The 25,061-nt window shown below is 44.2% G+C and overlaps 1 protein-coding gene across 3 annotated transcripts in view; it reads left to right on the top strand.

The window, feature by feature from the left end:
• The first annotated feature begins 101 nt into the window (after positions 1-101).
• The window catches only part of LOC124469335 (chemokine-like protein TAFA-2), a 30,660-nt gene continuing 5,700 nt past the window's right edge, over positions 102-25,061 (top strand). For all 3 annotated transcript variants that reach the window (XR_006956288.1, XM_047022551.1, XM_047022552.1), the window contains exons 1-3: positions 102-1,151; positions 19,420-19,523; positions 23,572-23,724. Coding sequence is in view for 2 of the 3 variants with exons in the window: in XM_047022551.1 (XP_046878507.1) it covers positions 19,421-19,523; positions 23,572-23,724 (256 nt within the window). In the remaining variant the exon portion in view is untranslated. The remainder of the gene's footprint in view (positions 1,152-19,419; positions 19,524-23,571; positions 23,725-25,061) is intronic.

Genomic DNA, 25,061 nt, shown 5'->3' on the forward strand with positions numbered 1-25,061 from the left:
TAGAAACGTTTTCATGACAGAATAAACTTTTTTGATCAATTTGACTTTTATTTCTTATCGATTAGGAGGGTGGAAGCATCAATAGAAAAATACCTCGGCTGCTCTATTACATGGTCTTGTCAAAGCATGACGAAAGTATCCACATGGTGGCGGTGTTGCACTACTTGATGACGGAATACAGACGTGAACCCAGTGCCACAAATCTATCATGGGACACCATAGACACATAGATGGACAGAGTTATAAATCAACCATAAGTATCCCAATCTAGCTGCGAATGCAGTAGCTATATAATTTATATGACATTTAAATTGTTCAATACATTGGTGATTTTAGCCATCCCTTTGCGAAATTTTAGTTAGACTGAACAGTGCCAAAATTCAGGTGTAAAATATTTAGGATCAATCCAGCTCATTTTCGCATGGCTGCCAATTAATCATTGATACAGTAACGCCTTTCCAATAAAACCCTTATTAGTCAATATGATTTAAGCGGTAAAACTATGAGTTTCTATTGTCTGCAATGCCCATGTTATTTAGATAGCCTGGACTTGGATCTAACTATATGGAATAGTGCTTGTGTCCGCGCGCTCCAGCGTTCGGTGGGGTGTCTCTATGATAAATCAGTGCGCACGCTGTGCGTGAAGCTTCACTCTGAAGGAACGCCGTGGGGTACTGACTAGAGAAGCAACTAGAGAAAAGTCGGGACAATTTTACCTCGATTTGAACCTCATAATGCCATAATTCTGCGTGCCCGTCTCTCCGTTTTATTCTATACTCCGTCAAGACTGATAAAAGAAACTATTAAATCAAACCAACCAGGCTTTACAAGTAGACTGAGGGCACACGGGAGTGGTAGGACGACCGCGGAAACCGTCTATCAATAGTAGGGTGGGAATTATAAGGTGCATAATAAGTGCATAATAGTTTGGGGTGTTTCTAACATAAAGGACAGGATTTTAGTGTCTCGGAATATTTTTGACTTTTGTACCAACGGGGTTAGCTGTATTGGACCGGAGCAAGACAAACCTGAACCCCACGGATGTCGTTAGTTGACAGACACACAGCTGGAATTTAGCAGCACCTATGGATTAACAAGCAACCGTAACACCTTTGGAGGGCGTGAGGAGCGCGGAGGGAGCGGATCAGCAGGTATGATGCACAACCTACAAATGTGAGATCTTTGCACTGAATCCACTTCAGAAACTAACAGGATGGATTGGCTCAATCACAAGAGGCGATTAACTTGTATGGCATTAATATTAAGACAGGCCTGAAATAATTACGGCGATAATGAGTAAGACCGCTTTAATCTTGATTTCGACCAGAGCCGCGCACAGCATGAGTTTAATTGCCAGTCAATCGCCCTCATCTAGGGAAAGCGCAGCTCTAGTGGAGCCGCTTACTGTATAGCCTACTGTCTTGATATCTTTACTGTTTAACCCGGGTTGTCTCCCTTAAGGAATAAACCATGTACAGACAATTTATTTATTAAAATTGATTGGTTACTGCTAAAATGTAGCTTAATTTTGGAGATTTCAACTTTAATAATAATTTAATTGAAAGAATGTACCTATTGTCCACAATTGTGTTTTTGCTCTATAGTTGCCTGTAACCTAAAAGTGCCTATCAAACAGAAAACAGTAGACTACATTATGTTTTTCACATTTTAATCATTTTGCAGATACCTTTGTCCAAAACGTTAAAAAAGTGTATAATGAAAGTAGGCCTACAGCAGAATATCAAGGATCAGAAGTGCATACTATAGTTCTACATGAATTTGGTGACAAGTAAAAAAACAGTATAACCCATATAACAGATGAGAGTTCTCAAATACGTCAATATGATGTCAGAGTTGATTAAGGCTTCGGCATTCTCATAGACGTCAATATTCTCAGTGTCAGGCACTCACATGATGTGAGTCACATCACTTGGAATCTCTTGTCTTGATTCCTTGTCATCTGACCCTTTCAAAATGAAATGACATTTAAACGAGGGCCTATTAGAGTGCAAGATCACACAGATGCACCCACACCAGGATTGGAAGATTGCTGAAGACAAACTTCCCAGATCAGAAGGCAAAATCCTGTCTAATTGGCAGAGCCAGGTCTAGGACATGTTAGGCTCTTTCTCCCACCAGACTGGTCATACTGAAGGTGTCAACAAGGTCTGCCCCCCCCCCCCCTCCCCCAGCAACACGGCACTAGGCGCCAACTGTCTGACCAAGCCTGGAAAGGGAGAGCTTGTGTGTGTGTGTGTTTGTGTGTAGGTTCATGAGACACAGAGGGAGGGACAAGCCGCCAATGTCACCTCCCGGTCATGTCACATGCCTCCTCCATCATCCCCAGCTTCCCCATTGATCCAGGAGGTGACACCCAGGCCTCCTGTCCTTCTGCCCCTGCACAGTCTCCCTCCCTCTGGCTGGGGGTCAGGGGAGTCGCCAGAGGATCTGGGCCTGGTTCTGGAGGGGCGGGACAGGTGGGGGACACTGAGCTAGTGTGGTATTGACCAGTGGTAGCCCATGAAAGACTGGTGATCAGTGGAGGGGTTTCATGAGGCGTATCCAAGTCCCCCATCCACCTCTCTGCCCGGGGCAGTCTGGCCTGGCGTCCTTTACATCAGTGGTTCTCAACCCTGGTCCTCAAGTACCCCCTGTCCTACACTTTTTAGATATTTCCCTGCTCCAACACACCTGATTCAAATGAATGGGTCGTTATCTAGTTATGCAGAAGCCTAACAACCATTCATTTGAATTAGGTGTGTTGAAGTAGGGAAACATATAAAACATGCAGGGCAGGGGGTCCCGAGGACCAGGGTTGAGAACCACTGCTTTACATCACAGACCTTTTTTCACGTATCCATTTGAGACACATTTAGTAAGTACAACACATGAAGAAGTCCGGGCCCTGTCGCCAGGTGACCAGAGCGTTGTCAGGAGACTTGGGTGGGGACTGGTGCAGGCATTGCCAATCATAAAATCCAATTTTCAAAGGTTTTTATTTTCTGAAATTCTCATAGCTGGTTGAAGGGACCCTTGAGGAGATGGTGTTGTGTCGTATTGACCAGTGCTAGCCCACGTAAGCCTGGTTATCACTACAGGTTCCTCTAGATCCCTATCCATGCTTGGGGCTCTCTGTGTTACTCCCCATTCTGGCCATCTATAATACATTTAAAATTGTATTCATTGAACAGAAATACAAATAAATAGTCCATATAAAACTTTAGCACATAAAAAAGAACAAGAAGTGCAGAATTTGAAGTCGAACATCACATTGTCCTTTACAATGCACCTGGTCAGGGTCCATGCTACAGTTGGAGGACATCTGTCTTACTGGTGTGTGAACCACAGAGGCTTGCTTTTTCGCTGTTTAAGACTGGCAGTCTCAGAGGAAGGTAGACTGGTGCACTGACCGTGGATGGGCTGTATGACCAAGGAGCCAGCTAAAATGATAGCCACAAAAAGATCAAATGTGCTTTGTCTTGGAACCCTATCGATATATCCTCATGGAGCCAATTTGGTTCTAAATAGAACACGGTGTCCATACAAAACCTTTCGCAAGTAAACATTGGAACCCAAATTGATTCTACGATAACCAGAGATCTATCGGGAATCTATCTCAGAAGAGTCCTTCAAAGGCACATATGGAACTAAGTGACAGTCCTGTCTTTCTAAGGGTGTACGGTGTCTGCTGACGGTTCCTTGAGGGTCCCTCAGTCAATGAGACTCGCCCCCCAGAGGGTCAGGAGCTTTAGGTCTGTCCTGTCTTAGTGACACCACCCCCCAAAAAAAACATCACAATTTGTTTAGGAAATTGCTGTCTGAATGGCACCAACTGTGACTTTGATGTGAGTCAGAAGTGAGGGCTTTCCCTCCTCCTCCTCCCTCTCTCCCCCCCACCCCCCACGCCCCCACGCCCCACGCCCCTGCCTCCCTCTCTCCTATTCTTTTTGATCTTGCTCTTTTCAATTGACGTAAAACAAATTCAACAGCCACAGAATAAAGAGTAGGTGAGCGGAAAATGCCAGAACAACAGACCTTCACTCCAAAAATCTTCCTCAGACACCCATGCCCATACATAGAACCTCCCCCCCCCCACTCCACACACACCTCTCACTCTCCAAACAGTCTCCTTTCCTTGAAATGAACCCTCCCTTATATACAGACTGTAGCTCACTCTACCTCCCTCCCTCTCTCTCTCTCTCTCTCCCTCTCTCTCTGTCTGGGTATCCCTCTTCCTCTATCGCTAACCCTCTCTCTCCTTTTCTCCTTCTCCATCATTATGTCTACCTGTTTGGAATGTTGGCTGCTGGCCTTGTTCTGATAGGCTCTTTCAGGATACATGTGTGTGTGCCAACAAATTTCGGAACAGCAACATGTCAACCAGCATTTTCCACAGAAGCTGAGAGGCTTTGTTCAACAGCTATTTAACAAAACATCCATGTGGGGTGGCACATACACCGGCACACGAGCACTCATGCTAGCACATGTTGACACACACAGCAACATCACCACATGCACACACAGAGACACACATACTCACACGCACCACACACACACACACACATACCACCACCACACACACCCACACCTAGTTAGAAGTCTTGTTTAGTCTCGTACGTTGTGTCTTCCACATTGTGCATTTCACTGTTTAATCTGACGCAAGCACAACTGGCTTTGGTTGGTTGCACACAAATCAACTCAGCACGATTGGGAGCTCACATTGTGAAACAGAAATGGATACTAAATTACCCAACGCTCCAAATAATTTCCTTATTGTCTTAACTCTGATTGGCCTGGAGTAAATCGAAATTGGTCGCTTATTGTAAGTCCTTCTGCTGGTTGGTGATCATGATGATGATGACCGTGGAGGGAGAAAGCTTGGGATGGTTCAGAGAGCTTTGTGTTAGAGGTTTATTACTGTTAATATTGACTAACTAACTGTTATAGATTTTTTTTTAAACACTTCATGCATCAAAACCTCTCCCTGCTCAAATCCTATTTTTATGCAAACCACTCAACTTTCTATATACTGCCCACAGCCTTTTCTTTCTCCAATCTTGCATATGTTTTCTCTCTATCGTCTTTCTCTCTCTCTGTCTCTCTCTCTCTCTCTCTCTATCTCACTTCTATCACTCTGTTTTTCTCTCTCTGTCCTTTTTCTCTCCTTCTCTGTCTCTCTTTCTCTCGTTCCTTCTCTTCCTGTCTCCCCCGCTTTCTCCCTCGCCCCCTCTCTCTCTCTCTTCCTCTGAGTGGCTGGCAGGCATCCATTCCTATCTCAGACTCCTCCACCCCTTTCCCCCCCCCCCCCCCCCCCTCCTCCCACTTTCCTCCCCCCTCTTCTCCTCCCTCTCCTTCCCCTGTCCTCCCCCCCCTCTCATACCCCTCTCCTTCCCCTGTCCCCCCCCCCCCCCCCTCTCATACCCCTCTCCTTCTCCATACTGAGCAGCCCTCCACTGCTCTATCATCCTGTTTCACACTGCTGGTCCTCTTCCATGTCTAACCCTTCATGATGGTTTTATCTCTCCTGCAGCTTCTTAGCCATGCGTGTGGCCCAGTGGCTGCAGCATCTTTGCAGGGCCAGGCACAACGGCCCATTGGTATAAAACCAGTGTTTGTTTAGCAGTATCCACCAGCTCGGTCCTCAGCAAACCTCAGACACCAATTCCAAGACATATTCCTGATAATGTGAACAAAAAACGTCATCGCTCTCTTTTTTTTCTCTTTATTTCTCTGTCTTTTCCCGTTGCTCTCTCTCCCTGCCTCTCATTACTTTGCATCCCTTTTTTGTGTCCCTCTCTGTATCTCCTTCTGTCTCTTTCTCCCTTTATCTCCCTCGCTTTCCCTTACTCTGTCTCTCCCCCCATGTATCCCATGTATACGACTGATCATGTTCACCACAACTTTTGTTCTCCTCTTGAGTCATTCAGCTAATGTGGGCAAAAATACTGCACACAATGAGAAAGAAGGGCTTGTTTAAGCATCCACTAGAGGCACCTGTACTGCTCTCATTGTGGAGGAGATTTGCACTCATATTGAAGAGGAAAGCAGACATTGCCTTAAACGTGCTGTATTTAGAGAGCTGTTAGCATTCATCTGGCATAGGATGTTGTATTTCTCTCATTGCGGTATTCTTTCATTTGGCCTTCAAACACTTACACATGCACACGCACGCACATCAGACACTCACGCAGCATTTCATACACAGACACAAACACATACACACACAGTTAGAAAGTAGTTTAGTCTAGTCTTGTGGGGACTCCCAATTCAGCCCCATTCAAATGATATTTTCCCTAACCCCTAACCTGAACCCTGGCTCCTGACCTTAACCCTAAAACTATCCCTGACTCCTAACCCCAAACCTTAATGTCATTCCAACGATACGAAAGAAAGTCTGAGAAAATTTCCCCACAAGTTCAAATTTGTCTTCTCGAGGGAATGTCTGGTCCCCATAAGCATAGCTAAACAATTCCCCACACACACACACACACAATCTCACAAAAACGCACAAACAAATCTTGCTCTCAGTATTCACACAAACACGCGCACGCCCGCGCTGCGTGGATGGCCGGGCTAAGCTTGATGTGGCACACTGCTTCCCCAGGGTTATTGAACCGGGAGGCTGTAACCTAAACACTGCATTGTGGGAGACTGTGGCTTTCTCTGACCGCTGCACCCTTGCTATCTGCCAGATAGGGCGTTTTAATTGCTTACAGACACAGAGCCCCTATCAGGGATTGTAGTGAGCTCAGAGATAAGGGTTACATGGAGTCAAGCATTAGTAACAGGATGAGGAGACCACAGAGAAACAGGGAGATGGAGTTCCCTTGGGACACCGGAGGCTGATGGATTGTGGGTAATAACTAATGGGCGCCTGTTGGGTCAGAGCCGTCAGAGAGAGATCCCAGCGTAGGTCAGATGTGACTTGTGCCCTAGCTACAGAGAGGGCATGTGTGGATCGTTCTGTTGATGGGATACTGTGATGCACAGCTGCTGTCAATCCAACGGGGCAATTACAATTTTTGTTTGTTTTGTGCGGGTGTGTGGGAGTGCTTGTGTGGGGAATACGGTGTGCGTCACACGTGTGTGTTTGGACTGTGCACATGTGTGTGTTGAGTTTGTGTGTGCGTGTGTTTTGTTTGTGTGCGCGTGTATAAAATGTGACTAAAAAGAGCTTAGTGTAAGTTGTCAAGGCCCCTGAATAACTCATGGGGAAGAAACACCCTCACTGGGTAAATGTCACGAGACAGGGGACAGGGCCAGCTATGAGCCTCGCTCATAGCTTTATTTACATTCCTACCCATAGGTTAAATCACAGGAGAGAGAAATATACAGTAGATAAAAATAGAGAGAGCGAGAGAAAGAAATAATTAGACAGGGATGGATGCACAGATGTAGAGAGAGAGAGAGAGAGAGAGAGAGAAAGAGAGCGAGAGAGAGAGAGAGAGAGAGACAGAGAACGTGAGAGAGGTGGAAGAGGTGGTGGTACCAGAGGAAGAAACAGTGGGGCGAGGAGTTCAAAGCCTCATCCTGGGCCCCGCAGCTTCCTGTCAAGCAGGCACACAGCCTGAATGTCTGAACAGAGCACACAAGGGGGGTAAGAGAAAGAAATCCAATCACACCGGTATGCACGTACAGTAGCATGCTAGGAATGCATATCAACAAGGCCAGGGCTGGGGAAGCCAGGGTGGGCGCTGGGCGGGGTGGGGTGGGGGGTAGGGTAGGGCTTTCTGACTACAGTAACACTGGCACTTGCTGTATGGATTGATGAATGAATGAATGAATGGATGGAAGAATGAATGGATGCATGGATTAATAGATTAAATAGTGCACAGTGCTCCGACAGTATGTCAATTGCTTATCTTAATATCCACCAATACAAACCAATCCACCAATATATCAATCCACCAATCAACAAATCAATCAACCAACCAACCAATCAATCAGTAGATCCAACTCTTGATTTATTGCTGCTCACCCTAAACTGTGAGCAGATTTACAGGATCAAAACAGTCCAGAACTCACTGCGTTGAAACCGCAAGACACAGGAAGTTCATCCATGAGTCTATCACCCAGACACAGCCAGCTCCACATCCTGTTAGCTTGCACCTGATTTGGAGGTGTCACTTGTCCTCACCAGGCTTTATTTAAAGCAGGATGATCTGCCACATGTCTGGAAACATCTGCTTGGCACACAGCATTTCCCCTTCTAGCAAGCACTGTGTGTGTGTTAAGATGATACAGTGGAGTATTAGAGTGTCTAAACGCATTATTATTCAAAGTAGCAGGGCCAACATATCCCTATAGGAACCCAGTGAGCGTTTTAGAGAGGAGACCCTGTGTAGGAGTTATCGTTGGACAGAAACATTGGAGATTTCTGGCCCCACATTGCATCATGAGCCTGAATAAAAGCACACTTTGAAGTTCCTCTGGAAATATGGCGCCCGCCTTTCCCTGTAGTTTTAAATTGTATCAGGACAGACTAAGTGAACCTCACAGTTCTCTCAGACAATGTCTTCAGTTCATTTGATAAGATTTGGGGATTGTTCTCTGATTGGATGCTCAGCCTGTGGCTGCTAGCCTAATGATGCCTCGCAGGCATGGGTGTCCACAGTCAGACTGGGTGATTGGAGAACAATAGTCAAACACTACAATGCGGACAATTTGTCTTCCTAACTCAGCGAACATCAAGGCCAATTGAATGCCTACACATGTCCAGCTCTGTGCCAAGCAGGCTAGATGGAGTAACAGTGGAGTAATGCAGCGTGGACCCAAATGGCCTAAAGAGTTCCACTGTCCAATCACAACATTCATCATTTACCCCCAGGGAGAAAAAAAGATTTTACATTGATGGGTTATTGATTAGCCATCTAAGCCAAGATGTCCCATTGTGCAGTGGGGACAACTTTAACATCAACGTTTCACAAGGAACAGTGTGAGGGTCCCCAGTATAAGTACACACATACACTACACAGTGACTTGTGTGTAAAAGATTGGGGTGTGTGTGTGGGGGGGGGGGGGGGGGGGGGGGGGGAGCCTGGACGCGTTCTGACTGATAGTAATGAGCTCCTGCAGACAGGCCCTGCCGCGCTTCCAGTCGGCACGGAAACCAATTATCCACAGGCACCTGTCTAGTTTGGTTGCAGCTGCGCGGGTAAGAGAACGCCAGGGTAGTGATAGTAGTCATCACTGTGTTCTCCCTGGTCTTTGCCCAGCTGCTTACTGTTCCATCTCCAGGGTTCTAATGAGGGGGGGGGCTCGGCTCTGGAATGTGTTGTGAATGTGTTTGAGAATGACCTTTTTCTGTTCTGGAATGCCCTGTTCTGGAATGATCTGGTCTGGAATTACAGGTTCTGTTCCTGAAATACATGTTTTGTTGTAGAAGGCCCTGTTATGTTCTTGAATGACATATTTTGTTGTAGAAGGACCTGTTTTGTTCCGGAAGGCTGGATCTAACTTGGGTTTTATTAGTTGGCTTCCTTCCGATCCCCCTGCTTTACTCACCTTTTACTGGGTTAGGTGGTGATCCTTCAAAGTTTCTTTGTGATGTTTGCTTAAAGCAGAAATACAGTGTTTGAGACAAGTGTGTGATGCCTCGCTAATTGTGTCCACCCGTCCGATACTGGGTAAAACTGCAACCTGTTAATGTTTCTTTTCATTTCATGTACGTGCAGGTGGTTAACCCAGGCATGTGATTCCAGTTGTACATTAGCCGGCCCATGCTGTAACACACCACACAGATTACTATGTCATTTCCTGCGTGATGGTGCATTTAAATGACATAGGTTTCCATCATCCCACCATCCAGATTATATAGCCCTGAATTTCCAAAATCACCAGAATGTATTCCTTAAATGTGGGGTTCCATATTTTACCATTCATTGTCATACATTACTTTCCGCTCACAAAGCAGAGGCCCTGGACACCATGTTCTTAATCATTTAAATCCACATGCAATCTGGCCCGGCCATCTTAGCCAGGGGAGCCATTAGCCCCGGCTCATTCCAGGGGAGGGCTGGAACCTCCATTTCTCCTGCCATGCTCCGCTACATTTCCATATCGCCCCATTTCAGCGTTTTCTCCCAGAAAATGGGAAAAGTTATGGATTAATTCCAACTAATCCTCCCGTTTTTCTATTGCCTTTAATGACTTGTTCTGGCCTCTGACACCCTGAATGTTCCTAAGCAAATGTGGCTTCTCTTGGACGAGTTCCCGTCCTGTGTTTAAGGGTTAGGGTTTATATCTTTGTTTAGTCATGTGCACCCCCCCCCCCCACCCACCCACCTCAGTCCCCTTCCTTCTCCCTGTCTCTCATCTCGTCGACACCTCCGTGTTTCTGTCTCTGCCTCTCAATTTGTTTCATGAATAAATTGTGTGTACGGCAGACACATCTGGGCTTGTGACCGTTTAGCGGGACTTCTAACTCTACATGTCCGCTGAACTGACAGACAGGCATTCATTTAGTCCTTTCACAAATTCATCGGGTGCCACAAACCAATAGTCAGGCAGACAAGCAATGGCCATGCGCACAAATAAAGACTACAGCACCAACAACCAATAACGACGGAACACCTCAACATAATCACACCTCAACACAACGTATCAGCCAAGTGCTCGACATACTATCATCAGCGTCCTCACTCTCTTAGTTTCACAGTTTGTTCGGCAATGCAATACTGATAGGTAAGAATGGTCGGCTAGCCTGGTTGGTTTGGAGGGATGGTGGTCTACTGTACACCTTCTTCATGATGTTAACAGCTCATACACGCTAAACAGGGGATCAGAACCTCGGTACTCACTGGTCAGGGTCACGCTGTGTGGTTGTTGTCCAGTAGTTTTACTGGACATATGGATTATTAAGACCCGACAAATAGAATAACTTAAATTACTCTCCTAAAAGGAGCGATTGAAGAGGACCTATACATATCTGTCCACTCTGAACTGTTTCAGTTCAAGCACAAAATGTAGGAACCGCAGATCCATAACCATAATCAGCATAAAACAATAACCATATACAGTATCTACACTAAAGAAACCTGTAATGGGAACAGTTAGGACAACCGGTCTCTGTCGCCAATCCATGCCCCAGCCTTGTAACCAACTAAGTCTTTCAAGTCAAGCCGTCGAGGATATTGAACACTCTGGTGGAAACGACTCCTCTGTGATCCCGTCGTGACAGCAAGCAGCGCAGGAGTCAGCGTGACCATCGAGGCAGAGCACCGGCTTACGGCCCCGCGCGTTCAAAGAAGCCCCTGAACCGTCTCGATGAAAGTAATCTAATGCCACAAATTAGCCTGTCACTTAGCGCGGATTAAAACTCCCGTGAGGACAGGATCTAAAATAACTTTTTCACCCTCCTTGTTCCTGATGTGAAAGAGGAAAGAAGAGGAGGAAGGGCGAGAAGAGAGGAGATATTGGGGAGGAAGGGGAGGACACGGGAGTGGAGAGGGGAGGAAAGGAGAGAAAACAAGTGGGATTCCAACTTTGTGTTTGAACCTCCACTCAATTGCTTTGTGTAATTAAATTGACCCCCCACCCCGACACCCCCATTTTGAAAAAAACATGGGCATTGTGTTGAAACACTCCCAGATCCTCTCCAGAATTTGAAAGTCCTGCCTCATCAAAATACAGAGCCAACTACTCCAAGCATGCCGTACAGTCCATAGATTATGACACGTGGGAGGTTGGAGAGAGAGACATAGAGAAGGAGGAAGAGAGAGAGAGAGACAGAGGTGGAAGGAGAGGGAGAGAGAGACACAGGGAGGGAGGGAGACAGAGGTAGAGAGAGAGAGAGACGACGGGGGAAGGAAAGAGAGAGGGAGGGGTGAGGAGGCTCAGAAGTGATGTTGATAACCTGAAGGGCTGGGGCTGCATAATAACCTGTGAGATGGGATGCATCCTTAATGGCTCCTCCTTTTACCAGGCTGTAGAACAAGGCTGTGGAACAAATGAAATACGAGGTGTGGTTTTGAAGCCAGTTTACAGTAAGGTGACTGGAATTGCCTCTGTAAACAAACACACTATCTCTCTCTCTCTCTCTCTCTCTCTCTCTCTCTCTCTCTCTCTCTCTCTCTCTCTCTCTCTCTCTCTCTCTTTCTCTCTAGCTCTCTCTCTCTCACATGTACATATCTGTTAAGGGGGCAGGAACTAATTGAGGCTCACAATAGATAGACAGTTGTCAGGTGTTTTTTCTGGTGTAGAGGCTAGGGTGCAAAGACCATTGAGTTCTATTCCTGGACTGTGTCGCTCACCTTGGCCCTCTCTCCTATCACTCTTAGCAGGGATCTCCGAACATATTGTCCCCAAGGTTCAATGGGGCCAAAAATAAGAAGTGTTATTGCCTCGAAAGATCTCCCTTAGTAGCAGGGCTGTGAATACTGCAGCTGTGTCACAGCTCACTGAGGATCCTATCCATTTAGCTACAAGACCAACGGTACTGCAAATATTTGTAACCAGTTTAGGTTTATTGCATCTTACAACCTTCCCGATACAGTAAGTATTACGAGTCAAGTGTTGAGATGATAATTGGCTCTGGTATTATGGGCTATGGTGCTAATTAAAGAGGTTTCATCATCATCACCTGTCACTTTCTCGGCTGTCCTTGGTACAGCAAGGAGGAAGTTTCATTAGATTCCTATTAATAGCATATCTCACTCTGACACCGCACTCTCCTCACCTTTTCTTCTCAATAAAGCCCAGCTCAATGCACCCAGGCACTCACACCCTCTGTTCAGACTTCTTTCGTCCCTATTGGCTCCTGTTAATCCGAGGTGGGACTTCCTGTTTTTTTTCTGAGCAAGCGTCTAACATAGGAGCCACATTCACGTACAGGACAGTTTATACTGTGTCATACACATAACATAAGACAATGTTGCATTTGAACACTTTCTTTGTCAAATAACTGCTATCAAAGACATTGTCAGTCCTTTAAAACTTGTAAAGTTGCAGGCCTGGTCACAGAATGTGGCATATTGTGACTGGGATATTGATGTGGAAGGTTCCAATTTCTCCCCTTTCTGGGCTATATGTAAATGAACAGGGCTCCCAAATAGCTTGTTAAATCTGCTACAAAAATGCAGGAATGGTCAGTGGATGGTTCTGCTTGTCTATGATCAGAAACCACAAGACATGTTAAATATATATTCAGCTTTAAGTGGTGCAACGCTGAACACTTGGGGTCTTTATAAACATTTTAGTAAATGTCAAATGCTTAGATAATGTCGAACCCATACTGTATACAGACTACTTCAACCTGGTGCTTACATACATAACTGAATGAGGCAGTCACTTTGCAGTCTTCTGTGGGGTTGGCATGTAAAAGGATGGAAAGCAGGGCCTGAAAGATATTCCCCATTAATATTTTACCAAGCTGTTAGAGGTTGTCAAAGCATATAAAAAAGTGTGAGATACACACCCACACACACACACCCACACACACACACACACGCGCGCGCGCACACACCTACACGCACACACACACAGAAACACCTACACACACACAGAAACACAGAAACACACACACACACACACTATAGAGCATTGCAATTTGATGATTAGACAAGCAGCCTTAGTAAAGGCAGTTAACATCATACAATATTTATATAATTGCGGCAGACGTAAACATCCTAAATGTTTCACAGAAATAAAACTAAGCAATAATAAAACTAAAGCAATGTGAATTGACGCCCACACAATATGCAACAGCAATAGCTTTTTAAATGCTTGTAAAAACAATTATAAACACATTTTGGCTGAACATCAAAGATTGATAAATGAATACCTTATTACACATTTCTCATTCAAAACTACTGAGCCTCACATTGGTTATTAAGAGTTGAGCCCAGGGTTGGAAGGGCACGGGAACAGACAAGTTATAGCATTAACCCACCTATCATTTGATTTAGTTCTAATAGTTAATGCAGATATGACTGCACCCTCCCAGGGAATGGGTATTGGGCATCCGCTTTGGGCATGGAGGCAGGTTATAAATAACCCCAAATCTCATCAAGCCTCGTTAGTGCCCGCAGAGCTGCACTTCCTGTGCGGATGTGACAGAGGTCATACACAACAATACAATCACCGTTAAATTCTCAATCCGACCTGTGCGGAGGGTGAAGGCCCAAGGAGGTCCGTTAACACTGGGGAGGACGGGGCGCTCTGGATCCTCTTTACCTGAATGCACTGTTGGATTACTCTCACCTGAGTTTGGCTTCACTGGTGGAAGATTTTCACATTACTGGGGAAACTGAAGAATAATGATATGACATCTGACTTATACGAGAAGTGAAGGCGCTGGTTTAGTGTCATGTTATTGTGAGGTTTATTGGACAGACAACTTGTTTTGTCATTACGCTCAGCCTGTTAGTGATTCATTAGTGTGATGAGGAGATAATGTCTTAAGATGTTTAGCTACTGTACTTGTCCATAAGGGGAATAACCACATTTTCTGTTGTGTTTTAGAAGACTAAACACACAACTGAAATGGATGAAAGGGCCTAAATAGCCCACTGAAAGGAATGACCTATAACGTGTGTTTTTGGTTTTCAAATTGTTTATCCTTAGAGTAAAAATGACTTCATAGATTGTTGTAGCTGTGCAATATCCATACAAATGTTTGGACTGCCTTCATTGATAATTCATAAAGTCTTGGTTAGGGAGCAACATTAGGACGCTTAAAAATAGTCCATCGTGTGATGAGATCATGGTTCATAAAGGAGGTGGATGGGGAAACTGCACAGTGGCGGGTGTAAATGCACTGGCTGAACCTAATTGCTAATGGTGCCTGGTATAATTTGAAGGGAAATGGATTGAAATATCACCCTGGCTGTATGTGTCTGAGATGCGCCGATGAGAAGTCTGATCAAAGGGAAACTAGGATAGCAGCCATTTGGCCGCTGCGTTTATTACGAGCTTGGCCTCTTACATGGCTCACGTCTCTGTGTCATTACTGAAGGTCATTATGATGGCTGGAATGAAAGGGCGCGCAGAGTCAGTGTCGGGTAACGAGTCTCTCAACGCTTGCTCTTTGAAGTTGTCTATGTGGGTTCAGACTCACTCAGGTCAGACTTGACAGGGTCCTTGGTTTTATTTATATAAATTGGTCACTGCATTCTGATGCTATTTCTTTTCATTTTTTTGTTATATTTGTATTGGTTTTGTTAGGATTGTGCCCAGGGAAACTCCAGATGGACATTGATCAGTGTACAGTACAACCCAGTACAGTCAGTACTGCATCCTAGGTATCCCTATCAGCAGGTGATATGACAGCTTTATTGTCCTGTTTGGGATCACTCTGAAAAGGACCTCAAAGACAGAAAGCGTTACCAAATATGGCCGCCCCCTTTTTGTTTCCTGTGACTGAGAGGTTAACGGACTGCGGGCGCCTCTGGACAACGCTTGTTTTCTGACAGTCCAATCGTCGCCTCGCAGCCAGGCGAGGTGACAGCCTGTCACGGTCTGAGAAAACCACGAGATAGCGGGACAGGGAAAGAGAGGAGGGAATCTAGTGAGAGAAGAAGAGAGAACAGGAGAGAGAAAGAGGGACAGAGAGACGGAGAGATAATCCCTGTATCAAATCCGGCTCTAGAGACAGAGAGAGCTTCTTTTGGTTTAGTTGACTGATTTTACTCGGTCCACCGCCACTTTCTACATCCACCTGTCCTTGTTTACCCGTTTCCTCATTCCCATCGCTAACAAAGTTTTTCACTCCCTTTCCTTCATATGAAGGGCCACCTTTTGTCCAATTTTAAGCCAAAACAACAGCCTGTGAGATGAATAGCACCTATTTCAGGGTTCATTTTGTACAGCATCACAAATCACTTGAGCCACTGTGTCATCATAAAGGGATTGAACCACAGCAGTGGAGTTGTCGTCATTTACAGCCCTCATTTACTGTGTTAAAGACTGGAGTTGGTGTGTGTGATTAAGTCAACTAGGGTATGGAAACAGAAGTAGTTCTTATGTGTGTGTGTATATTTGTGTGTGTGCGTGTGTGTGCGTGTTTGTGTGTGTGCGCATGTGTTTATGTGCATGTGTGTACTGGCACAAGCAACCTTGCCGGAGTCTGACTCAGTCAGGAAATGAATATGAACTAAGTCTTGATGAATAGATTTCCCTTGTGAAATAGTTTTTTTTTCTCCACCTTTGCAAACAAGATTGTAGTTTATGGAACAAAATGGCGTTTATTCTAAGTAGGCCAAGGTCGACAGAGCCTTTTAGCCACCAATGAGCAGTATAGTGGTTTCACGGCAAAGAAATGAAGTGACGTAGGCCTACACGTGACGGGATAATGTATTTTTGATCAGATCATTGAACAGGACTGAAAGATCGGGTCTGAGTTTCAGCTAGCCCAAGTTACTTTATTCTCGGTCAGCTACCCAGTATAGACCTGCATGTCAGCACCCTTCAACATGATTGAACCTCTAAAGTATTTAACAACGATAAAAAGCTTGAATTCTTGTCAGTTTCTAAAGTTGCAACAGCTTGACTCTTCGGCACAGAGAAAGCCTCCATCTCTGACGTCCTTGTTTAGATGTGAGTGAGTGTTGCTGGAAGCTTCTTGTCTCTCTCAGGTCAGATCGCAGCGTCTGCTTTGAGGAAGGATGCCTGGCTCCTAGCCCTTGCTCCTTACCACTAAGGCGTCGCCAAGTTCAGAGAGCGTCTTTGAGGCCAGCTCCGCACCTCAGATCACCTCAGATCACCTCAGAGCAGACTGCGAGCTCCCAGCCTCAAACGCTCTCTTTGTAGCTACTGTCTTTAAAAGTGTAATTCAAAGTTCATTAGCCAATGAAACTGTATTCATTTTTTTTTGCATTAGTTTTAGTTCAGAAGTTAGTGGACTGTGTCGGTTAATACAAATAGATTAGTGTGTAATTGTTAGTGCCTGGTAGCTGAAATGTGGCTACTTTGTGGTGTGGCTGTAAATGCAAAACGTTCCTTATTTCAAATATTGTTAGAACTAGTATGTACTTTCTGATCCTTGATCTACTGATGTAGTTTAGATGTACCCTTTTTGTAGATTCTACTGTACTTTGGATAAAAGCTAAATGAATAAAATGTAAATATAAATGTGAATACACAGCTATAGAAGACCACCAGGAAGCATGTACAGTAACATTTAAAGCGGCCCTTCCAAAAAGAGCAATGGAATACCTTTACAGGGTCCTTTATCAATTGAAAATGACATTTCATTTGAATTTCCATTTAATCATTCAAGTCCCTCCACAGTGAAGTGGTATTTTCCATTCCGAGTCTGGAAAATATCCTAGATACGTATGGATCTGCAGCGCGAACACTTTTTTTTTGCGAGTCTGTGGAAAAGCCTTTTTGCAAAGCGATTGTTGGAGAGCCAGCGGCAGTGCCCCTCAACAAGGTCAAGTAGAGCCTTTTAAAGCTCTGTTCATCGGCCTGTAGCCATTCTATTAGCTTCACAGAGGGACAAGTCAATGAGAAAGAAGAGGTGCATATGGGTTTGAGGATCGGAGCGCAAATCGAAGGGGAAATCTTTCTTGGCTCTTTCTGGGCTCCGTTGGGTTTTAACCAAATTTACTTCAGAATTTAGTTCAGTTGATAATATCTGGGGAAACGTTTTGTTTTGAAGGTGATGCAGGTATAATGTAAAGAAATACACTTTCAATCTCAGATTAATAGGAACATGAGTTAGAAATATAAATGAGAAAGTCACTGAGGTGGCACCTCGGAAAAAACACGATATTCTGATGAAAATGAGAAAAGAGGCTTTAATTTACTACAGTAACATTTTCCGGTGCCTATTTAAGCTAAAAACAACCACAACTCTCAACGACAAACCCCAGATTAATTATGCAGTTCATTTTGGTAGTATGTGTTTATTACTGTTTGTTCTGTGTTTGCTGTACTCTAAACGTAAATGTGTGATATTCCTGTTTTATGCCAGCAGCAGTTTCTACATATATTATGCATATCCCCTCATATTTGGTGACAGAAAAGGTGCTGTATGCATTAAACATGACGTTTTAGTAGAATAAAACACACAATTAGAACATTCTAGCCACTGTCACTATCTTAATGAGAAACAAAGTCAGTTTCTTTTCTGTGAAATATGTATCATTTGCATTTTTCATATAATAATTGACTTTAGCTTGAAGCAAAACAGAGGTTATGTGAAGGCCCATGTGTTTAAAAAAATCCCCAAACATTTTCGAGTTTTGAATCGACACTAACCATAGAGTTAATCAAGGTGATTGTAGAAAAACCAACAACTACAAAAACAACACAAGTCATTTATCTCTGTTGCGTGGTTGTGTAGTTAGAGTATTTAGCCAGTTGATGAACAGTCTGTGAAAATCAATACCTTGGCAGGTCCCTAATCACATTTTCAGACTTTGCTCAGCACAGTTTCCCCAGGAGATCCTGACAACCTGAAGTTTGCAGTATCATACTGTGCATCTTTAGTTTTAGAGGCATTATGCATATTTTTCCTAGTAGCCTATAATGAAGGCTTAGTCCTTTTGTATTTACTCACTTATTGCTAAGCGATAGAGGTATATGATGTGATAGAGTACGTACAGCGTTTTAAGTGGCCTTTTCATGCAGTTGGGTGCAGTTGCATACGTCTTTTCATCCAACGACACCCTCAAAGGTCAGGTCATGTTACATCATTTTGAAAACCGAAATTAATTACATGAATAATCTGATAACCCCTGAGAGGGACACTCAATCTATCCGTCAATGCTCCGGGCGAAGGAAGAGGACGAGGTGATCATGAAAGGGCGTAAACGAGGCATGTAACGCAGTAGGCTCACGGCACCCGATACCTGCCCTCTTCCAGTAATTACCGTGCCGCTTGTGTCTCTCATTTGAAATCGGATCATTTCCTGTCAAGGATAACAAGCCTGATGGGTGATGTGCTGCAGGCTGCCTTCCATCTCCTCCTCGCTCCATTAGGGAGACGAGGCCCCGCGAGGTCCAGGGATGAGGGAGGGGAGGAACGGATTACATTTGAACAGTGGAGCCCAGGACCTCCCCTCTCTTCCCCTCACTGCTGCTGTCAACAAGCTTGTCAGGGCCTGTGACCTGGGGCCGGGGTCGGGCCTGCAAGGGGCGGAGGGGGGAGCAAGGGGAGTGGGAGGGGGGCTTCGCCCGCTGTCCCTGCTCTCCAGCTCAGAGGGCCCCCGCATACCTGTCAAAAAGGAGAAAAAGAGAAAAAGAGAAAGAGAGAGAGATGAAAGAGTGAGAAAAAGAGAAATGTGCAAGACAGCAAAATAAAGAGGAAATGTGCAGCAGTGTTTGGAACCTTGTAAGCTAAAAAAACAGGTGCTGGTAGAATTGATTCCCCTCTGAGTTCTCAGGTGCTCCTGTAAGTATGTGCTCACATATTTCCATGTACGTCACCCAACTAATTAAACCCTGCATCCTGTCTCCTCTCACCCTCTCTCTCAGGATGAGTGATCGATGCAGACAGAAAGCAACCAGAGGGGCTCTACTTCTAATGGTCTGCATGGCAACTCTCTTGGAGATGCCCTTGCCAACAGAGAGCCACAGAGGTAAGTCAAGTTCACCCAGATGAGAGCAGCCCGCTTATTGATCTCTTTGTGAGCTCCTTTAGGCAGTGGTCTGAGGGAATCTACAACATGTTGTTTAGAGACTTCTGGATGATGTTTGGCTTGTCTTTTAGTTGTCAAAACTTTCAGAGGCCTGCTACTTTAGTTTCACAACTTTTCACAGACTGTTTGAATCCGAATCCGAACACTACATTGGACATGTTCATCTGAGGGTTGTGTAATGGGATTCAAATGTTTGGAGCTTTGACAGACTATTTATAGGAGCAGTTCTTGAGACATTCTCTTGTCTTATTAGGTGTGTGTTGTGAGGGCATCGCTATACCCAGTGAGATCAATTACGAGTGACTCAGTTACATTACAAATGGAGGCATCTCACGTGTTTCAACTCCATTTCCCCAACTGGTAATACACTGCCCCAGGTAATTGGCAAGGTGATTTCCTGGACATGCAGGATGGCCATTCGCAGGCATGACAGAAAACGTTGCGCTCACTTCCTCTCCGTCGACCAATTAGAGAGGAGCGTGCGTTGGCAGAGGGCCAGCGTGTGGCTTTTTTGATTGGCAGAGATCCTCCACTCAAGGCGCTCATCATTTCAAGCAGGAATTGGATCAGAATAATCTCCCACATATTCAATTTCTATCTGATAGCCTCAGCACCATCTAATTTCCCATGAGAGTTATTTTTGTGGCTTTAAACCTGTTATCATTCCGGGGATGAAATGAACCCAGAACACGTTCAGAGTCTACAAACTCTTCCATGAGAACAGAAGAGGAAAGAAATTATACCATTGGAAAAACTAGGTAAATCTGGTTGGTTTTGTCAAGAAAATAAATTGATTTTCTAAGGCCCTTTCTCTATGTGAGTGCTCCCCAATACATACATACATACTGTACAAACATGTATAAATTGTATTAGTGGCTTCTGTCAGCAAAACACATATGCATATATTTTCTTATCTTCCAAATGCTCTCCCTCCCTGTTCTGTCAGTGCAGTGGAAGTGTCTGGTTTAATATGCTGAGATGTGGAGCAACAGTCATGTGCTTCAGCTTTCATGTCAATCACCAAACACAAGGACTGAGACTCTCCACTCGGCTCACAGCATTCAGTTCATCACCGTGTTTACACAAGTTCTTTGCTGCCACAATATTGTTGTTTTGTATATGCTGGTGGAAATAATATGTAACTCCAAATATGTTTTTTTAATGTGCTGTAATGACTCGTAGGTCGAACTTCCTTCATCATATGATCAGATATTGGATCTCTCGAATCCTTAATCCATCCAGATATAAAATCACTCTATTGTATTCAGTCTGTTGAAGGGTTTAAATCCAGACATATTGCATAGTCTACAAGAACATTGAATAGACAGTGTAAATGACCCATATGCAGTGGCCTCCAACGTGTTCAGTCACCCAGTAAGCAGTAAGCCCTGTGTGTGCCATGTGACAGCTTTGTTTGCTCCACAGGCATCACATGATAGTATCCTGTCATGTTCAATGGTGCTTTTTAAAGGCTTTTTCTCCATTGATGGTGTACATCTGACAATTAGCCGGCCAGTAACAGAACTCATGGATTACCAATAAAGGAACCGTAGTTTCCTCTTGACTCTAGACTACAGTTTTCTGACCGTTTGGGAGGCCTAGTTTGTATCGCTCCGGGGCACCATCCTTGCCAAACGAAATGATCGATACTCGGGTAAGGAAATAATTCAACAATCTCATTACATTGTATTTTTAACAACATTTGATTTCACTGCCTGGTGTAATTTTCAGTGTGCCTTGAGGATCTACCTTTGTGGCTTGTTGCTGCTTCCGTGGAAGATGGCAATATCAAGCTTTTCTGTGTGATTATCGGACATCTAGTTTCAGTCTATATGTACTCTATACTGTTATTCTGTATACTATTATACCAACGTACCATATAATATTGTCGTTGTTATTATGCTTATTATCAATATAACATTTTCTGTGTGTGTTTAGTAAACTTACTATCTTGTACGGTTTGCGGGTGTGTTGTAGTCTCAGACTTGTCCACAGTGTGAGTGAGAGGGGAAGACTGTACACAGCCTAAAAAGAAGGGCAGTGAATCTCACTTTCTCCATCTTTCCACGAGGGCAGAATCTTGCAGTAATTACAAACTGATTCATAATTGATGAAATGTAAACAATTTATCTTGACGCCTCTTGCTTGTTGTCCACAGAGAGACAGCTTTAAAAACTCAAACCGAGAAAACAGAGACATCATTTCAGATAATCATAATTGTTTGATGACAGTAATGATGTGCTGTTTTGTTACACTTGTCCTAATGGAGACCCACAGAGTCCTTTTTGGATCTGCTTAGCAGCCCAACACGAATCAGTGATGCAGCCTCGCCAATTATTCAATACCTTGATATGTGCTCTCCTGTAGGCTGTTCACTCTCCTCAGTTATGCGTCAGCACAGCAGGTTCAGGGTGAAGCTATGGGAGGCTACGAGACAAAACTCATTCCCAAGTAAATATACATCCTTGGTTTGATAGCAGGGCGGTGTGACAGGGGGCCCTGCCGAGGCTCTGGGTCCAGTCTGAACACGTCTCGCCGCTCTGTGTGAAACGCAGGCCAGCCCTCTGGAGCTGCTTCATCTGAAGTGCTGCTCTCACATGGATCTAAGCCGCCACGCCTCTGAGCATATTTGTCTTTCATAGCTTTTTTTTGCGGGGGGGGGGGGGGGGGCAGCTCTCTGCTACGCTACTTCCAAGGGAAGAGTCCCGTTAGGGATGCATGAGCAGTGACAAGGGAGCTTGTTCGTAGCAAACACCATCAAAAGTTGTATGCATACAAAGAGCCTCTCCTTCCCTTTTTCTGCAGTCAGAGCTGCCCTGCCCTGCCATCCACAGACTCACGTTACTATCAACAATGGCTTTATTACTTTGGCCTGGTAGCAATAATTGTCAAACAATGTTCCAACTAATCAATCCAGGTAAACTTTTTCCCCTGTGTAAAAAGTACAACACTTGAATGTATTGCAACTTTAAGAAAGAAAACTACAATAACTTTTCATTGTGCTTCAGTAATATTTGTGCACAAAGCTATGCTAGTAATTTAGCTTGTTGTATGAAACTCCATCTCTGTATGCTGTAGGCTGCGGCTACCAGAGCTGCCAGCGATGGGTGAATTCTGCATGGCAACTTAATTAGTTGTTTACCACATGGGCAATAACAAACTTTGCCGAAAGACACCTCGAGAAAATGTCACGTTCAATTAAAAGCGCATGAAGCTGCACAGGCCCTAAATAATTCAGACAATGAAGCACAAGCTGGAAATTAGCAGTAAATAAAGTAAAGCTTCACTGCTCTTTCTTTCTTTCCAGTGAGAAGCTACTTAGACAGGGCAAACAAAACAACAACCAAAAACTACCTGCAATTACCTAAATTTACTTCAAATTGATGAAGACTTCCGTGGTTCTTTATTAACCGCAGGAGCTTCTAAAGGAATTAGCCACCAAATGAAAAGACATTCCTTTGGCCCACCCTTAAAATATACTTATGACTCTGTAAATCCTGACCACTCTGCTGTTTCTGGGCTCTTTCCAAACCAATCATTCCCCCTTCCTTCCACTTAACAACACCTTAGTGCAGCTGACTAATGCCAACACTAGCTAATCTTAACAATGTGAATTAATAATCCAAGTTATATTTTATAACCTCATCATGGGGTGAAAATAAGGTTTCTTCAGTCATATTTAATCATCTTGTGATCTTGTTTGTTCTTGTGGGCATGGCGTGACATTGTTGATAATGTCCAGGGGCATGATTCACTATAAAAAATGCAGCTAGACGTTTTAACAACAGTAAAACTATCTGACTATTGAAATACTGTTAGAAATATGCATTTCTGATCCTTAATCTTATGCAGATTTTCTTTGCATACTATTTGTATGTCCCTTTGGATAAAAGCATTTGCTAAATGAATAGAATGTCAAATGAATGAAGTATGAATATTAAAGGTGTACCTGAAGTCGCAATAATGTGTGTTTTTGTGTGTTTCTCAGTGCACCATGTCAGGACCGGGACCTGTGAAGTGGTGGCCTTGCATCGGTGCTGCAATAAGAACAAAATAGAGGAACGCTCCCAAACCGTCAAGTGTTCCTGCTTCCCTGGACAAGTGGCCGGGACGACCAGGGCAGCCCCATCCTGCGTAGATGGTACGAACCAGCAGAATCATTGATTTACCACTTTAGCTAAACAAGGGGTATTTCTGCTGAGATCAGAAGTCATTTCAACAGACACTACAGTACCTTTATATCTGTAAATTACTGTTAAAGAGCTGCACAGGCTGGGTCTAGCCGACAATCAAGCCATCTATGACTCATCAGTCCCTGGTGTTTGTTACAGTCAGCTGAGCATTGCTGACAACAGTGACTATTTTATATCTCCTTTAGCTCTGAACGGTAACCATCCCACTTGTATGAAGTGCCCATAGTGCTGTGTGCTTAATAAGTGGGAGACCGTCAAGACTGTGCATGAACGTGCATGAGGCACCTACAACCTGGGGTGGCGAGACACTAGAGTAAATCTCATTTCAGTGACTCATCTTGGTTGTCTACATGTGTGGTGTTTTGTTTGCAAGACAAACACAGTTTTTTTTTTTTACCTCTGCAACTGAGTGCTGATGCCAGATTCTTGTCACGTTGATACTGTTTGACATAATCCTCAAATTACTTGTTTTTCTGCAGATCTCATTTGCAGCAAGCAGGGATGGTGCTACCATGAAATAAGTGTGAAATTAGAAACACAACAGTGTTTTTAAACGGAAGGCCAAGTCAAAGAAAGGCTTGCCTTTTAGAGATGAACAGTTTAACCTAAATTTATTTCTTGTCTATTAATAAGAAGACATGGATGTTTTACTGTATTGAGAGCCATAGTGCTATGATATCTCTGATAATCAACCCAATCCATGTACAGTATATGCATTAATAATGTTCACTTCAATCAATGAAAGACTACAGCGTTCCACCAAGATGGGAAGGAGCGTTTTAGAACCGGGATGATTACAAAGCGACTCTTGAATGTTACCGAGGACAATTACGGACCATTGTGCCAGCCCAGTTCAAGCTGCCAAATCAATGACCCAGCACATCACTTACTATGGTAATGTGACAGACCACCAACTAGGAGCACATAGCCCCTTCTCTTTGAGCTGGAGAGCAGATCACACCTTGAGTCAGTCCCTGCTTGTGTCTGACCTCTTCCCTAACATTTGAAGTATTGACATTCTCTGCAAATTAAAGCTGTGTGCCAACGGCCCTGTTTAAAGCACTCTGTGGGTGATCTCAGATAAATGATCATCACTTAACCTTTTAATTATTCTTCCCTTTACGTGGAGGGATACCTGGGGCCTCATCTTAGCGAGAGACCTACCTTCCTTTCACGGTCTTATTATTGTTTGAAATGCAGCCTATACAACATGGTTGGTTGGAAACCGAAAGAACATATCTACAGATGCACAGCAATGATCAATTGTTACGTCAACCGATAAACC

The sequence above is a fragment of the Hypomesus transpacificus genome, chromosome 7 (assembly GCF_021917145.1).
Source record: "Hypomesus transpacificus isolate Combined female chromosome 7, fHypTra1, whole genome shotgun sequence".
In the NCBI taxonomy this organism is placed as follows: domain Eukaryota; kingdom Metazoa; phylum Chordata; class Actinopteri; order Osmeriformes; family Osmeridae; genus Hypomesus; species Hypomesus transpacificus.